This window comes from Salvia splendens, chromosome 17 (assembly GCF_004379255.2).
Source record: "Salvia splendens isolate huo1 chromosome 17, SspV2, whole genome shotgun sequence".
NCBI lineage: Eukaryota > Viridiplantae > Streptophyta > Magnoliopsida > Lamiales > Lamiaceae > Salvia > Salvia splendens.
The window spans coordinates 18,079,673-18,092,247 of record NC_056048.1 but is presented as its reverse complement, the minus strand read 5'-3'; the positions used below and the strand labels follow the sequence as shown (position 1 = coordinate 18,092,247).

The 12,575-nt window shown below is 41.4% G+C and overlaps 1 protein-coding gene and 1 long non-coding RNA gene across 2 annotated transcripts; one reads left to right on the top strand and one right to left on the bottom strand.

Moving 5' to 3' along the window:
- The first annotated feature begins 1,277 nt into the window (after positions 1-1,277).
- LOC121775235 lies at positions 1,278-4,313 on the top strand. The gene is made up of 5 exons (XR_006045102.1): positions 1,278-1,570; positions 1,660-1,697; positions 1,894-1,931; positions 3,142-3,230; positions 4,096-4,313. It is a non-coding gene; the product is annotated as an uncharacterized LOC121775235 (long non-coding RNA).
- A 3,221-nt stretch (positions 4,314-7,534) lies between these two features.
- On the bottom strand, positions 7,535-8,790 carry LOC121773537 (2-hydroxyisoflavanone dehydratase-like). The gene has a single exon (XM_042170413.1). The coding sequence runs from the start codon at positions 8,590-8,592 to the stop codon at positions 7,654-7,656; it is 939 nt and encodes a 312-aa protein (XP_042026347.1). The 5' UTR covers positions 8,593-8,790; the 3' UTR covers positions 7,535-7,653.
- Positions 8,791-12,575: the final 3,785 nt, after the last annotated feature.

Sequence of the window (12,575 nt, the reverse complement as noted above, 5' to 3'; positions counted from 1 at the left end):
TTAAATATAGTGGTATATAATATTATAAAATTTAAATCTAGTGCCGGATTTTCCGCCAGTGCTTTAGGCCATCCACAACGCTGTTACTATACCGTTCCTTAACAGTTCCTTAAACTACTATTTGCGGACCCCACTGTACTTTTTTACTCCATTCCTTAACTAAGGAACGGAACCTGCAACCCTCCGATCCTTATCTGTTCCTTAACCTCTCCTTATATTACTATTTATTCAATTTCATTTTTTATTTTTATTTCCAACCCAATTCAATTAAAACAAACACACTTCATTAAAAAAACACACAACATAAAAAAAAGTACAACTTAAAATTTAAAAAAATAAAAAACACACAATTAAAATCCTAAAAAAAATAAACGTTGCATAATTTAAAATACAAATTTAAAGAAAAAAAAACTACTCCGCCGGCGAATCATCCTCCTAAGGCGATGGAGGTGCAATAGGAGGCGGAAGGACAAGTTGTGCTGCATATACACAATTTCGTTCCACCAGGCTTGGTATTGAGAGGGCGAGAAGCGGGAAGTGTCCTCCATTGTGGCGGTCATGTACACCGCCCTGGAGCTTCCACCGCCTCGGCCTCCTCCCCCGCCTCGGCCTACTCCCAGAGTGGGTTCAACGGGGAAATCCTCCCGAATTTGGGATAATCCCTGCGAATACCGCGGGGCAGAGGGACGAGCGTATGCATCCACGTCAAAAGTGGGTGGTTGGTACCAACCCGGAGTCGCCGAACCCTGGGTGCCCGGCGTCGACGAACCGGAACCACCCAGTGTATTGTACATGGTCTCCCAATCGTTAAACGTGTTGAGATCCCACCCGCCGGAGCCGCCAGACATTTTGTGATGAGATGTTAGATGAAAACTGGAGAGGAAATGAAGTTGATTTAGGAAGAATAGATGTGTAGTTGTGTGCGAAATGATGATGAATTATGAGTATTTATAGAGTAAAAAAATAAAAAAAATAACAAAAAAGAAAAAACGGATATAAACGGTAATATTACCGTTTACAATTTTTTTTTAATTTTTTTTAAAATTTGAATTAAAAAAAGATTTATTGCGTCATTGTCGGCGAGTAGGCGTCACGCATGGCGCGTGGCATGACAGCTTGTCCCGTGTCTCGCAGGGACGGGTTACGGGACGAGATGGGAACGGTTTCGGGGCGGGACGGTGTGCCGCAACGCGTCGCACGAGGGTTCCGTCCCTCTGGCACGGAACGCGGGATGCTCTTATGAATCTCAAGTAAATTAGGGCTTTACGATTTTCATTCAATTCACACTTCACTCTTCCGCGAATTTTCTCCCTGCCATTGCCGTCGCCGCCGGTCCCTGCTCGAGCTCCGTCGCCGCCAGTGGTTTATGAATCTTAATTAAATTAGGGCTTTACGATTTTCATTCAATTCACACTTCATTCTTTCGCGAATTTTCTCCCTGCCGTCGCCGTCGCCGCCGGTACCTGCTCCAGCTCCGTTGCCGCCGGTACCCGCTCCAGCTCCGTGCTCGTCGCTCCAACTCAGCTGCCGTCGCCGGCTCGCGTTTCACAACGACCGTCGACCCCATCAGGTAATCAGTGTACCATACTGATAGCTTGCTCGGAACTATTTCAGCACAGGATTTTATATATTTCTTATTTGTTTCACTTTCTTCTTCAGCATTTGCTTTCTCGGAACTATCATCCAGATGTGAACAAGTAAGGCATGATGCACAGTTGGTTTTTATTGGTTTTTAGCCTTATACTACTTTCTTTGTTTTGTTTCCTATGATTATTCATTGATGCTTGAATAGTGACCATAATTCATAAGGAATAAAAGACATTCCCTCATTAACGTTGTGTTGATGCTTGAATTTTGATCAATGCTAATTCTTTGTTTTGATGCTTGAATCAGTTATAACACGTCCAGCTCGACTTCCATACTTTATTGAGGTATAACTATCTGCAATTTTCTAACCCTTCATTTTCTACTTTGGGATGGAAGGTTGTGTTGTAGTCTTCTGATTTGCCTTCTATTTTGTATGAGTGTTGATATTTTGGGTCTTTTCTCAACTATTAATAATAACAATCCCTTCCTAATTATTCAATGTTTTGATTATTATCCAGAATTCCAGATGGAAGATCTCTACTTCATTAATTTCTAGCCTTCATAAACATACATGATTGATGATTACTTACATTGAGAGTTGGCAAGTAAGCTCAATTTAGAACTAATGGAAGTGTGCAAATGTCTCTAGCTAGTGGCAGCAACTGGCTGTAAAGAACTCATCTTATTTATCTTCTGTTGTTTTGAGAGAAGGCGGACTAAACTCTTCGGTAACATGAAACCCTTGGCTGAGAGACTTGAAATAGATACTCACAAAATATTGCATCTATTCTCGAGTAGGCCATACTACACCTTAAGCTGTATCACAGTGTCACTTTTCGCATTACTTCATTTGCATAATAGATTTTTAAAACTTCCTCTATACAGAATGCTTCTGCACTAGTGAATAGTTAGGAAACATGACCTGTCTCAAGAAGGCCGTTTCGCCATGTGAATATTTTATTTTGTTTAGCCTATGTTAACCATGTCTGAAGTTAATTTCTTTGAGACTTAGAACTTACTATTCTGTGCTTCAAATAAATATAAGAGAAAGGATGCGGCTTGAAGAGTTGAAGTGTATTTGGAGGGCAAATTACACTTGAGCTAACATTAATCACGAGTAGAGACTGTGTTTGGAAGACATTGTTACATGAAGAGTTATTGAGTTAACACTAATCACAGTGACGGACTTATTCAAGCATGATTAAAACAATTTAACATGTGCAATTCATTGAAGATTGACAGATAGAGCACCTCAAGTTTGCTGTTTACAGTTTAAGTAAACCTCAAGATTTTCTTGATTACTGGGAAGCATGATGTAGCTTAGGGATATTGGGCTCAATTTTACCTAAGTTAAATGGCTTGCAACTCCCACCCCTCACTGTCTAGGTCAGTTTAGCTATGGTGGTTGGGTGAGATTTTGCAGCCAATACATTCAAATGAATAGAAGTACTCTCCAATCTAAATAATAAATTTGAACATTATGATCTACATATGATTTTGAGTCTAAAGACATGAAGCAAGATGCTTTTCTCTTGTTAACCCTCTTTCTTGCAGGGTGTTGTACTAGCTGTGCTGTCTGTATAAAGTCTGGGAAACTCAAACAGCCAGAAGCTTTAGGGATATCTGCTGAATTAAAATCCAAGGTATGTTGTAGTATATAACTTGATAGGGAAATGGCATGACATCTGTTGTATTCTTTTTTTGCTATGATTTCATATGATTTGTATTGATTGGTTATCCAATTTGTTTTTTTTGTAGACCCCATAGCTCTATGATAGGAGAAAGTAGAAATAGTGGCAACTTATTGAATTAGATCTCAATGGGCACTGTGATTTTTGTTTTATCTTTATCTTGATCTGATATACATCTAGTTCTTGATCAGTCAGCATGTTAGAAGAAATTAGGACTCTGTTTCCCTATATTTAGATGCTAATAAGACGATATCTGTGTTGTTCGCGTTGAGTTCGCATTGTTCGTTTAAAACTATGTTCAGTTCGTATTTGTTGCTCATTTAATTATGAATTTCCAATTCATGTGCAAGGCTGCATTCTCCTTGATTCTTGTTAATAAACCTCAAAAACTTCTAAATTGATTATGTAACTTCTGAATTGATTATGTTATGGATCCTAGAACATGGCATCTTGTCTTAGGAAGATTGAGTATTTGTGATTTTCTATTCTTTCTTGTACTATATCAACTATTTATACTTTTCCAATCAAATGGTAGGATGTCTTGTCATGTTTGTAAATGTTTGAATTATTGTTAATGCACAAAGCAAGATCTGATTTGTTTATAGATTAAGAATTCAAGTTTAATGCTAGTAGTGATTAAGCATTTTTGTGAGTCAGGCAAAAAACTTCCAACACTTGGTCTCCATTCTAGTCCATATTAAATGTTTGATCATCATCTTATAGAGTGATCCTTTGATATGTTTGAGGCTAAATATGATTTTTCGTTGCTCTTGTAATGTAAGAGCTTACCAGATTATCTTTCATGTTGCGCGTGCAGGTTCTAGGTTTCAGGTGGGCTTTGCGCATACTACGGGGATTAATAGTGCATATAAGTTTGCTCAAAGATTTGCAAAGGAAAGAGACGAGGTTCATGGTACTAGGAAGGAACAAGATGTGTAGATGATAAATCTAACACTAAATTGTTATTTTGTTATTAACCAAGTTTTAGAATTTGTACTAATGCTCAATATTATTGAACTTTGGTGTTATGAGTAATTAACGAGTATCGTGCATCTATTGTTACTTTTACTTAGAATAATGCATTGATTTGTTGAAAAAATTATACTAACAGGTTGGTAATATTAAAATAAATAAAATCAAAATTTGTACAAAAATATAGTGGCGGATTCATTCTGCCACTAAATAGCATCAATCATACATTATTGGGGAACAGTGGCAGATACTATTTCGCCACTAACAACAGCGCCCTAAATCAGCCACTATTTTCTAATTTTAGTGGCGGAATTTCTCTGGCGAAACATATTCCGTGTGTAATCCGCCAGTAAAGTGCAGTGGCAGAAAATTTTCTGCCACTGAAATCTTAGCGGTGAGTATATTGTCGCAGTTCTATTCTGCCACTAACTCATTTATTGGTGGAAATATGAGAATTAGTGGTGGATATTTCTGCCACTAAATAGCGATTTTTTTGTAGTGGATATTTTTGAGATTTCGGGTTCGGGTACCCGAATTTGTAGGCCTAATTAAGGGTGTCTGCAATAGAGTGAAACAACCATAATTCCGCCAAGACACAGCCACAAAAACTCTTCCGCTACATCATCACAAAATAAATTAAGAAAATTAAAAAAAGTGTGTGGAGGACAGTCGCGGCTCCGCCACCACCGCCCCTTCCACGCTGCAAATGCGACTCTCCGCGGCGGTGCTATTGTGGACACTCTAACTACTCTGTTCGTCTTATAAAATAGAGGGAACATCATTTTTAGTCCATGAACTTTACCAAAGTATTATTTTAGGTCCGTGAACTTTGAAAATATCATTTAAGGTCCACCAACTATGAGTTAATATCATTTGAAGTACTTTTTACTATTTCCAAGTTTTTTTGGACGAAAATACCCTCAATACCTTAAAGGGTGTATATTTTTAATAAATTTATCATATACTCATATTTTTTTATAAATATCTTTACAATATATTTTTGACAAATTTTCTAAATATAATTTGACCTTCAATATTATCATTTAATTTTGTGACAGACAAGAAAAGATCTTTATTCATTTTTTTATTATTAAAGAAAAGTTCTTTATTCAATTTTAAAAAAAATTAATATAAAAAATTGAAGAAGCAATTTTACTTACATGTCACAAAATTAAGTGATAATATTTAAGGTAAAATTATATTTAGAAAATTTGTCAAAAATATATTATAAAGATATTTATAAAAAAATATGAGTATATGATAAATTTATTAAAAATATATACACTTTAAGGTATTGAGGGTATTTTCGTCCAAAAAAACTTGGAAATAGTAAAAAGTACTTCAAATGATATTAATCTATAGTTGGTCGACCTTAAATGATATTTTCAAAGTTCACGGACCTAAAATGATAATTTGACAAAGTTGGTGTACCAAAAATGATGTTCCCTCTATAAAATATTTATAATGGAGTTCACTTGTCATTTTATAGTGTGTAGTATAGCACCAAACATGATAGGTGATCTCTAGTGGGTTGCCACCCACCTACTTATCGAGACCCTGAGCCTTCTTCCAACTATTGACATATACTTAAAGGCCCTCTCGTAGGTATCATATTGGAAAAGCTACTGAGGTTTGTATACTAAAAGTAGCTTCGAGCGTACATGTACAATCACTCAAATGCGTATATATGAGAAACTCTAAATCAACTTTTAGACCTAATTTGATATTAATAGCATTAATTTAATGGTTTAGTTAATGATATTTCATAATTAAAGAAACAAGTCAAAGGCTTATACATTGTAGGTTGAATAGTGGAACATGTCTCCTCATTAAGTGACTTGGCTAGTACCTTGAAGAAGTTCTTTTTTCACGACTTAGGTAGGCTTTGACTACCTATCGTGAAAGGTTGTAGTGTCAATTTGATAAGTTTTTCTTACCTAAAAACACTAGCGACACTGGTGTGGTATAATACTAAAGAAAGAACATATCTTTATTGCTATCTATTGAAAGATATAATCTCGGAATATTTATTGACCATTGTATATAACAATGTATACATATCATTTAGTCATACACCGATTTGATTTATTAATATGTGCGGATTTTTCGTAACCTAGAAGCATGATATCTTCGGTAGTAGTAATTAAACCGCTAGCGTATATTAGTAATATTATTACATTGATTCGTGTGTTTGATAATCAAGAGCAAGGAATAAATTAGAAGACCTAAGGTTGAGATTTGATACGACATGTGGAAAAGATACAAGCCACGTCCGTCCTTCGGAAGGTCAAAAGATAACAATCGCAGACATTAAATTCATGTAATTTATGTTATTTTAATGTGTTTATCATAGATCCATGTAGATTTCATGAAAATTTAAATAGAGCCTTAAGGATCTGTTTGATTTTGCATATTTCCGCCGTGCAACCCCAATAAGAGCGTCATGGCTGAAGTCATAATGTCGGCTTCGCTCGATCTGCTACCACACCGCCTTTCTACATTGATGAAGATGCCACTGAAATTTTGAAAACCGAAGTACACTTGACCAAAATGATTTCAGTGCAACTTCGTATTGTGGCCGAAAGATTCTTCCAGACGCAAAGAGTTGTAGGTTGCAATCACTCGGTCCCAAAAGCTTTTACTTGTTGGTTGGTTCTCACAACCGGATCTTCCAAAGTGGAGATGCACACTTCGAAATATTTCTCCTTCCCTTTTGCGGAGTAGGGATGTCGGCCACTACCTTTCGATGTCCTATTCATTATGGGATAACGATTGTGTTGGGTTGCTTGTCGGTGTCGACCCGAATGGTGACCGCCTGCTCTGCATGTCCCCAGATAAGCTCGGTAGAGAAAAATTAGTGAGAGAATGAAAATTTGGTGTGAAAATTTTTAAATGAATGAGGTATTTATTAGTAATTTTGGAATGAATTGTAGGATAAAAAAATAAAAATAGATAAAAGACACTAATAAAGGAGAATATTTAGGGAAGAGAAAAAAAAATTTCACTAATTTTATTTAATAAATAAAATTACAATGGTCAACCCACTCGCAGGCCAGCGAGTGGGCGTCACCGCGCGCTCACGTCAGTCCATGTCGACGGGCGCGTCGGCCCGCCAGAACAGGCTCAGCCCTTAAGATCGGGTGGCCTGGTGGGACGAAACAACTGTGACCCGTCACCGTCCCATATCGGTGGGACGGGCCAGCACCCCTTCAGGCCAACCCTTATGGGTACTATTAGTTCTTCTAGCATGTTCTCAAACTTGAATTATATTATGTGGACTAAACTTATCAGAATTTATAACATTTATAGAAGTAGGGAAAATTTCAAGAAGGTAATTTTTCTACACAATACATACTGATACTCACAATCTTTTATCAACCCAAACATACACAGATTAAAATACTCAAGAACACCCTGAAATGAAAGCAACCAATCGATTAATAAAATTCTTAGCATTTTGTGAGTGAGTATCAGAAATCTGAAAGCAGTGTCCCTCCCCTTCATACTCCGCCGTCTCCACCTCGCCTCCCCACCCGCTCCGCCTCACCATCTCGACATAGACTTTCCCCCTCGCCGCCGTCGGATCCTTCTCCGCCAAACAAACGATCATCCTCGAGCATCCGAGCCCGGACAAGCTCGGAGCTCCCACCACCACCGGGTTGATCGCCGGATCATCAATCCCGCCGCCCCAAAGCCTGTAACCCAAGCTCCGCTCGAGATCATCGGAGCCGCAGAAAAACGGGTGAAAAAGAATCGCGCCGTTGACTTTGATATTACCCGGCAGGGGATCCGACCCGGCCCCGACCCGCATCGCTACGTTGTGGGCGATGTTCGCGCCGCTTCCGTCGCCGGCGAGGAAAATCCGGCGGAGGTCGGCGTGATCGGCGATCCACGGGTCCTTTTCGAAGGCGGGATCGTCGAGCGCGTGGGAGCAGAGCCAGCGGAGGGCGGAGGCGGAGTCGTGGTAGGCGGCCGGGAGGGGGTGTTCGGGGGCGAGGCGGTACTCGAGGGAGAGGATGAGGGCGGAGGTGGCGGCGGAGAGGAGGTTGGCGTAGCGGTGGTGGAGGAGGGAGAAGGCGGACTCGAGGCAGAAGCCGCCGCCGTGGTGGTAGAGGAGGATGGGGAGCTTTTGAGGGGCGGCGGAGAGTTTAGGGAGGTAGAGCCTGGCGGGGATGTTGGAGGGGGGGATGAGGATGTCTTTGGAGGCGACGGAGGTGGCGGGATCTTCCGGAGAGGGAGGGACGTGGGGGGAGGAGATAAGGCGGTGGACGTTGCCGTTGGTGTAGACTTGGATGAGGGGGGAGAGATCGGTGAGAAGGTCATTGGTGGAGGCGACGGCCATGGCCGTGTTAGAGAAAGTGGTCTATAAGCGACAAATATGATTGATGTATCCAATTCAATCGCATCATACTATTCCATCAAGTTTATAGATGAAACTAAGAGTGTCCACAATGACGGTGGCCATCTGAGGCCACTAAAGTTGGCCCAACCACCAAATGTGGCTCTCCATGGCACTCCATAATAGTAAATAAACCAAAGATAACATGGGCCATGAAATGTGGCCCTTTCCAAAATAAAAATTAATTTATTTGTTTTGTTTAATGAAATTTTTTAATTTAACTATAATAAATTTAATTAGACTAATAATTTGGAAAATAAACATAATTTAATAAAAAAGTGAATTAAAGATAAATTTTCATCGTATTATAGATAGAGGAAAATTATACAACGAAATTTTTTAAAAAACACTACAAAAAAGACGCCACCGCTTCCTACTCGGTGGCGTCATCGGAATCCGGCACATCTTCTTCACCACCTTCGATGCCGCCGCCACTGCCCCCACTGCCGCTAGCTTCGCCCGTCTCCGACCCTTCGGCCCACCCCAACTTCGACCTCAATCTAATAATGAGGTCGTAGCACATCTTCTTGGTGAGAGGGTGACAAACACAGATTTTGCATGTTTTTAAGGACTAAATTTGACTTGTTTTAAATGTCAATCATGCAAATTATGTTCTTAAATTGCATATGTTATACATTTGGTATTTTTGACGTGTTTGTTGATAAATGATAGAAAAATAGAGAAAAAGGTGAAAAAAGGCCAAAGTGCAGCAGCCTCTGTTCGAGCCCATTCTGCCAGTGATTTTGAAGTCCAGTCAGTGCTTACTACATGTCATTCTCTTCGTCTTCGAAAGAGCTTCGCGTGGATATCATGCATGTCTCAATCGGAGTTCTGTGGAGAAAGTTATGACAATTCTACGAACGTTGCGCAGTGCAGTCAAAGCTGGCGGGAATTTATGCGGAAATTCACGGAAGAAAAGAAATTATTATATTGTGAAGCCAAATCTCTCCTATTTCTTGTAGGGCACGAAAATCATTAAAAATAAACCTTTCTCCGCTTATAAATACCCAAACCTAATTCATAATCTGTATATCAGAGCCTCCAATCCTTCCCCCTCTACACATTCTTCCATTCCATCTTCCACACATAATTCATCCATCTTCCATTGGAGTGGAGCTCTGCAGATCCAGGCAAGAAAAGACTGAAGATTGAAGATTCAACCTTGGGTTTTATCAATTTCTTTCATATCTTATACTTTTATATTTATTTTTACTACTTGTCTATAAGTAGTTAAACATCATTTGTAGTTTTTTTGGTGAAAACTATTATACATATGTTTTGATTTATTGAATTGAACCTTTTTTTAGCTCTTGTGATTGTTTTGCTTGTTCTTGTGCTTTTATTGTTCTTTTGTCTGACCGACTTTAGAACTATGTCCGTCTAACTAGATTAATCGAGAGATAGCTAGTTTTACGTGGTAAAAGGAACGAGTACAACACATAGGTTTATCTGCACTCGAGAGAGGGGACCCTTTGTGAGGGCTTGAGTCTTAGGAACTTAAGGAGTTAGAATCTAATCTATTGGAAGGAGACTTTGATAGTTAGAGTCTAATCTACTAGATAAGTGCACTCGAGAGAGGGCTTATCTGAAAATTGCGACTTTCCTAATAATCATGGAGACACATAGAGGTAAAGGTTCTGTGAGATTAATCATCACTAGGTCGTAGTAGTTGGATCCTAAAACTCTACTTTCTTTAGCCTGCTTTGTCGTATTATAGATAGAGGAAAATTATACAACGAAATTTTTTAAAAAACACTACAAAAAAGACGCCACCGCTTCCTACTCGGTGGCGTCATCGGAATCTGGTACATCTTCTTCACCACCTTCGTTGCCGCCGCCACCGGCCCCACTGCCGCTAGCTTCGCTCGTCTCCGACCCTTTGGCCCACCCCAACTTCGACCTCAATCTAATAATGAGGTCGTAGCACATCTTCTTGGTGAGAGGGTCTGTCGACTTCTCGTACAAGGACAAGTTATCCCCAAGTTGCTTCATCATCTGCACCTCCAGTGTTTGAGCCAACGCCGCGGTCGATGATGAGCGCGGTGCCGACGCGCTCGCAGCAGAGACTTGGGATGCGGTTCTAGCTTCCCGGATGGCGGCTTGTTGGCCCTGCGGGCGTTGGCGCCTCGACATTGTCGAGGGGGGCTCCTCCAAAACATCGTCATTCAGTTCGAATGCACGTGAGTCGCTACCACTGCTGTAGGTGCCGTCGACACCGAGTTTTGTCCGCTTCCCAGTAGGACTGGTCTCTTCATCGCAGATCGCCTTGAATTGAGGGGAGTCTCGGAGAAGGATATATTCATTCCAGTAGGTGAACTTGGGCCAGTCTTCAGTATTATACAACTGAAGCGATAACGCCCGTATATCGGCTTCGCTGCGGCTGCTTTCGGCATTCTGGAGTTGTCTCTCGTATATGCTACTGGACCTCTTCACTGCTGTACTGATCCGGCCGAACTTCTTCCGGACCTGGCCTTCATCACGCTCGACACTGTCTTTTGGTTTGAAGCCGTTGTACACCGTCAGGACGCACTTCCAGAAGCAAATGTCGGTCTGATCCGTACCGATGACCGGATTCGTCGTGACCGCCTCCCAGGCCCGCGCAACAGCAAGGGATTCATCGTCGTTGTACGGGACCCCCCACCAGAACCACCGCCCCGCCCACCGCCTCGGCTGCCGCTTCGGTCGCCGCTTCCGCCGGGCCCCTGCTCTCCGTCTCTGCCACGTGCCCGCCCACTTCGGCCGCCGCCGCCGCCTCGCCTCCCCCGCCGTCGCCGCCTCGCCTCCCCCGCCGTCGCCGCCTCGCCTCTCACCACCGCCGCCATTTCAGCCTCGGCCATCGCCTCGCCCCCCACTACCGCCGGTTCGGCCATCCCCGTCGCCGACCTCCACCTCCACACTACGGGATGTCGGGGTCTCCGGTGTACCCATCAACTGTTCCCATGTGAATCTATCAGATTCAGACAGATGAGACTGGGTGTATTGGAATTGGGAGGATTGGAAGTACTGAGATGGGTTGTTGATCGCGTCCATATTCGGCCGGTAGTCACCGAACCCTGATTGTTGGCGAACCACGTTCCTCTGCTGATGGGGGATGACTGAACCCGGTATTGGGGCGATTGTGGACTCCACATCTGATTTGGAAGGAGGGTTGGACTCGATCTCCACGGTTGGGAAGATGGGAAGTTGTCGTATCCCGAGTCTCCATATCCCTGGAAATCATCATCTTCACCTTCCATTTTTAATAGGATTAAAATTAGGGTTTTGAAATGTAAAAAATGGAGTGGGAAGAAATGGAAATGGAAGTGTAATATTTATAAAAGAATTTTCGAAAAAAAAAACAAAACAAAATTCGCCGGCCGATCCACATATCGCGGCTCTCTGCAGTGGTGGACCGCGACTCTCTCTCGGCCCTCGGCTCTCAGCCGCACTTCGTGGCTCTCTGCAGTGGGGGCCGCGCACCCGAGCCACCATCCGCGGCTCCCCCACTATGGACACTCTTACAAATCATTTTAAAGTTTTTGAGCATATTTTAAGTTTGTGTATATCTTTTTTTGCAACGTTGGACAACAAAACGGTAATCAAACGATATCAAAATGAAGACCCGAGACAAGATTCTCGAAGCCTATCAGAATAGGTTCAACCTGGTATAAAAATTACCCCAAAAATCAATGATTGAACCATCAAGAAAGGAACGAACAGATTGTTGCGTCGCACAGCGGCGAACCGAAACAACAGCAACCATTCTCCTTTCTTTCTCGGAATTTCAGACCTCAATTTAGAAACAAGGAATACTTACATAACATATACATCAAGGGGAAACAATTGTTGCACAAAATTCATGGATTTAACTAATTTGTTTGATAAAGACAAAGACCACATCGTGAAGAAAATTATAATCCATACCTCTAGGGATGTCAATCGGGCTG

What these genes read in the sequence shown, in the direction of transcription:
- LOC121773537 (XM_042170413.1), bottom strand. Translation starts at nt 8,592, where the DNA reads ATGGCCGTCGCCTCCACCAATGACCTTCTCACCGATCTCTCCCCCCTC.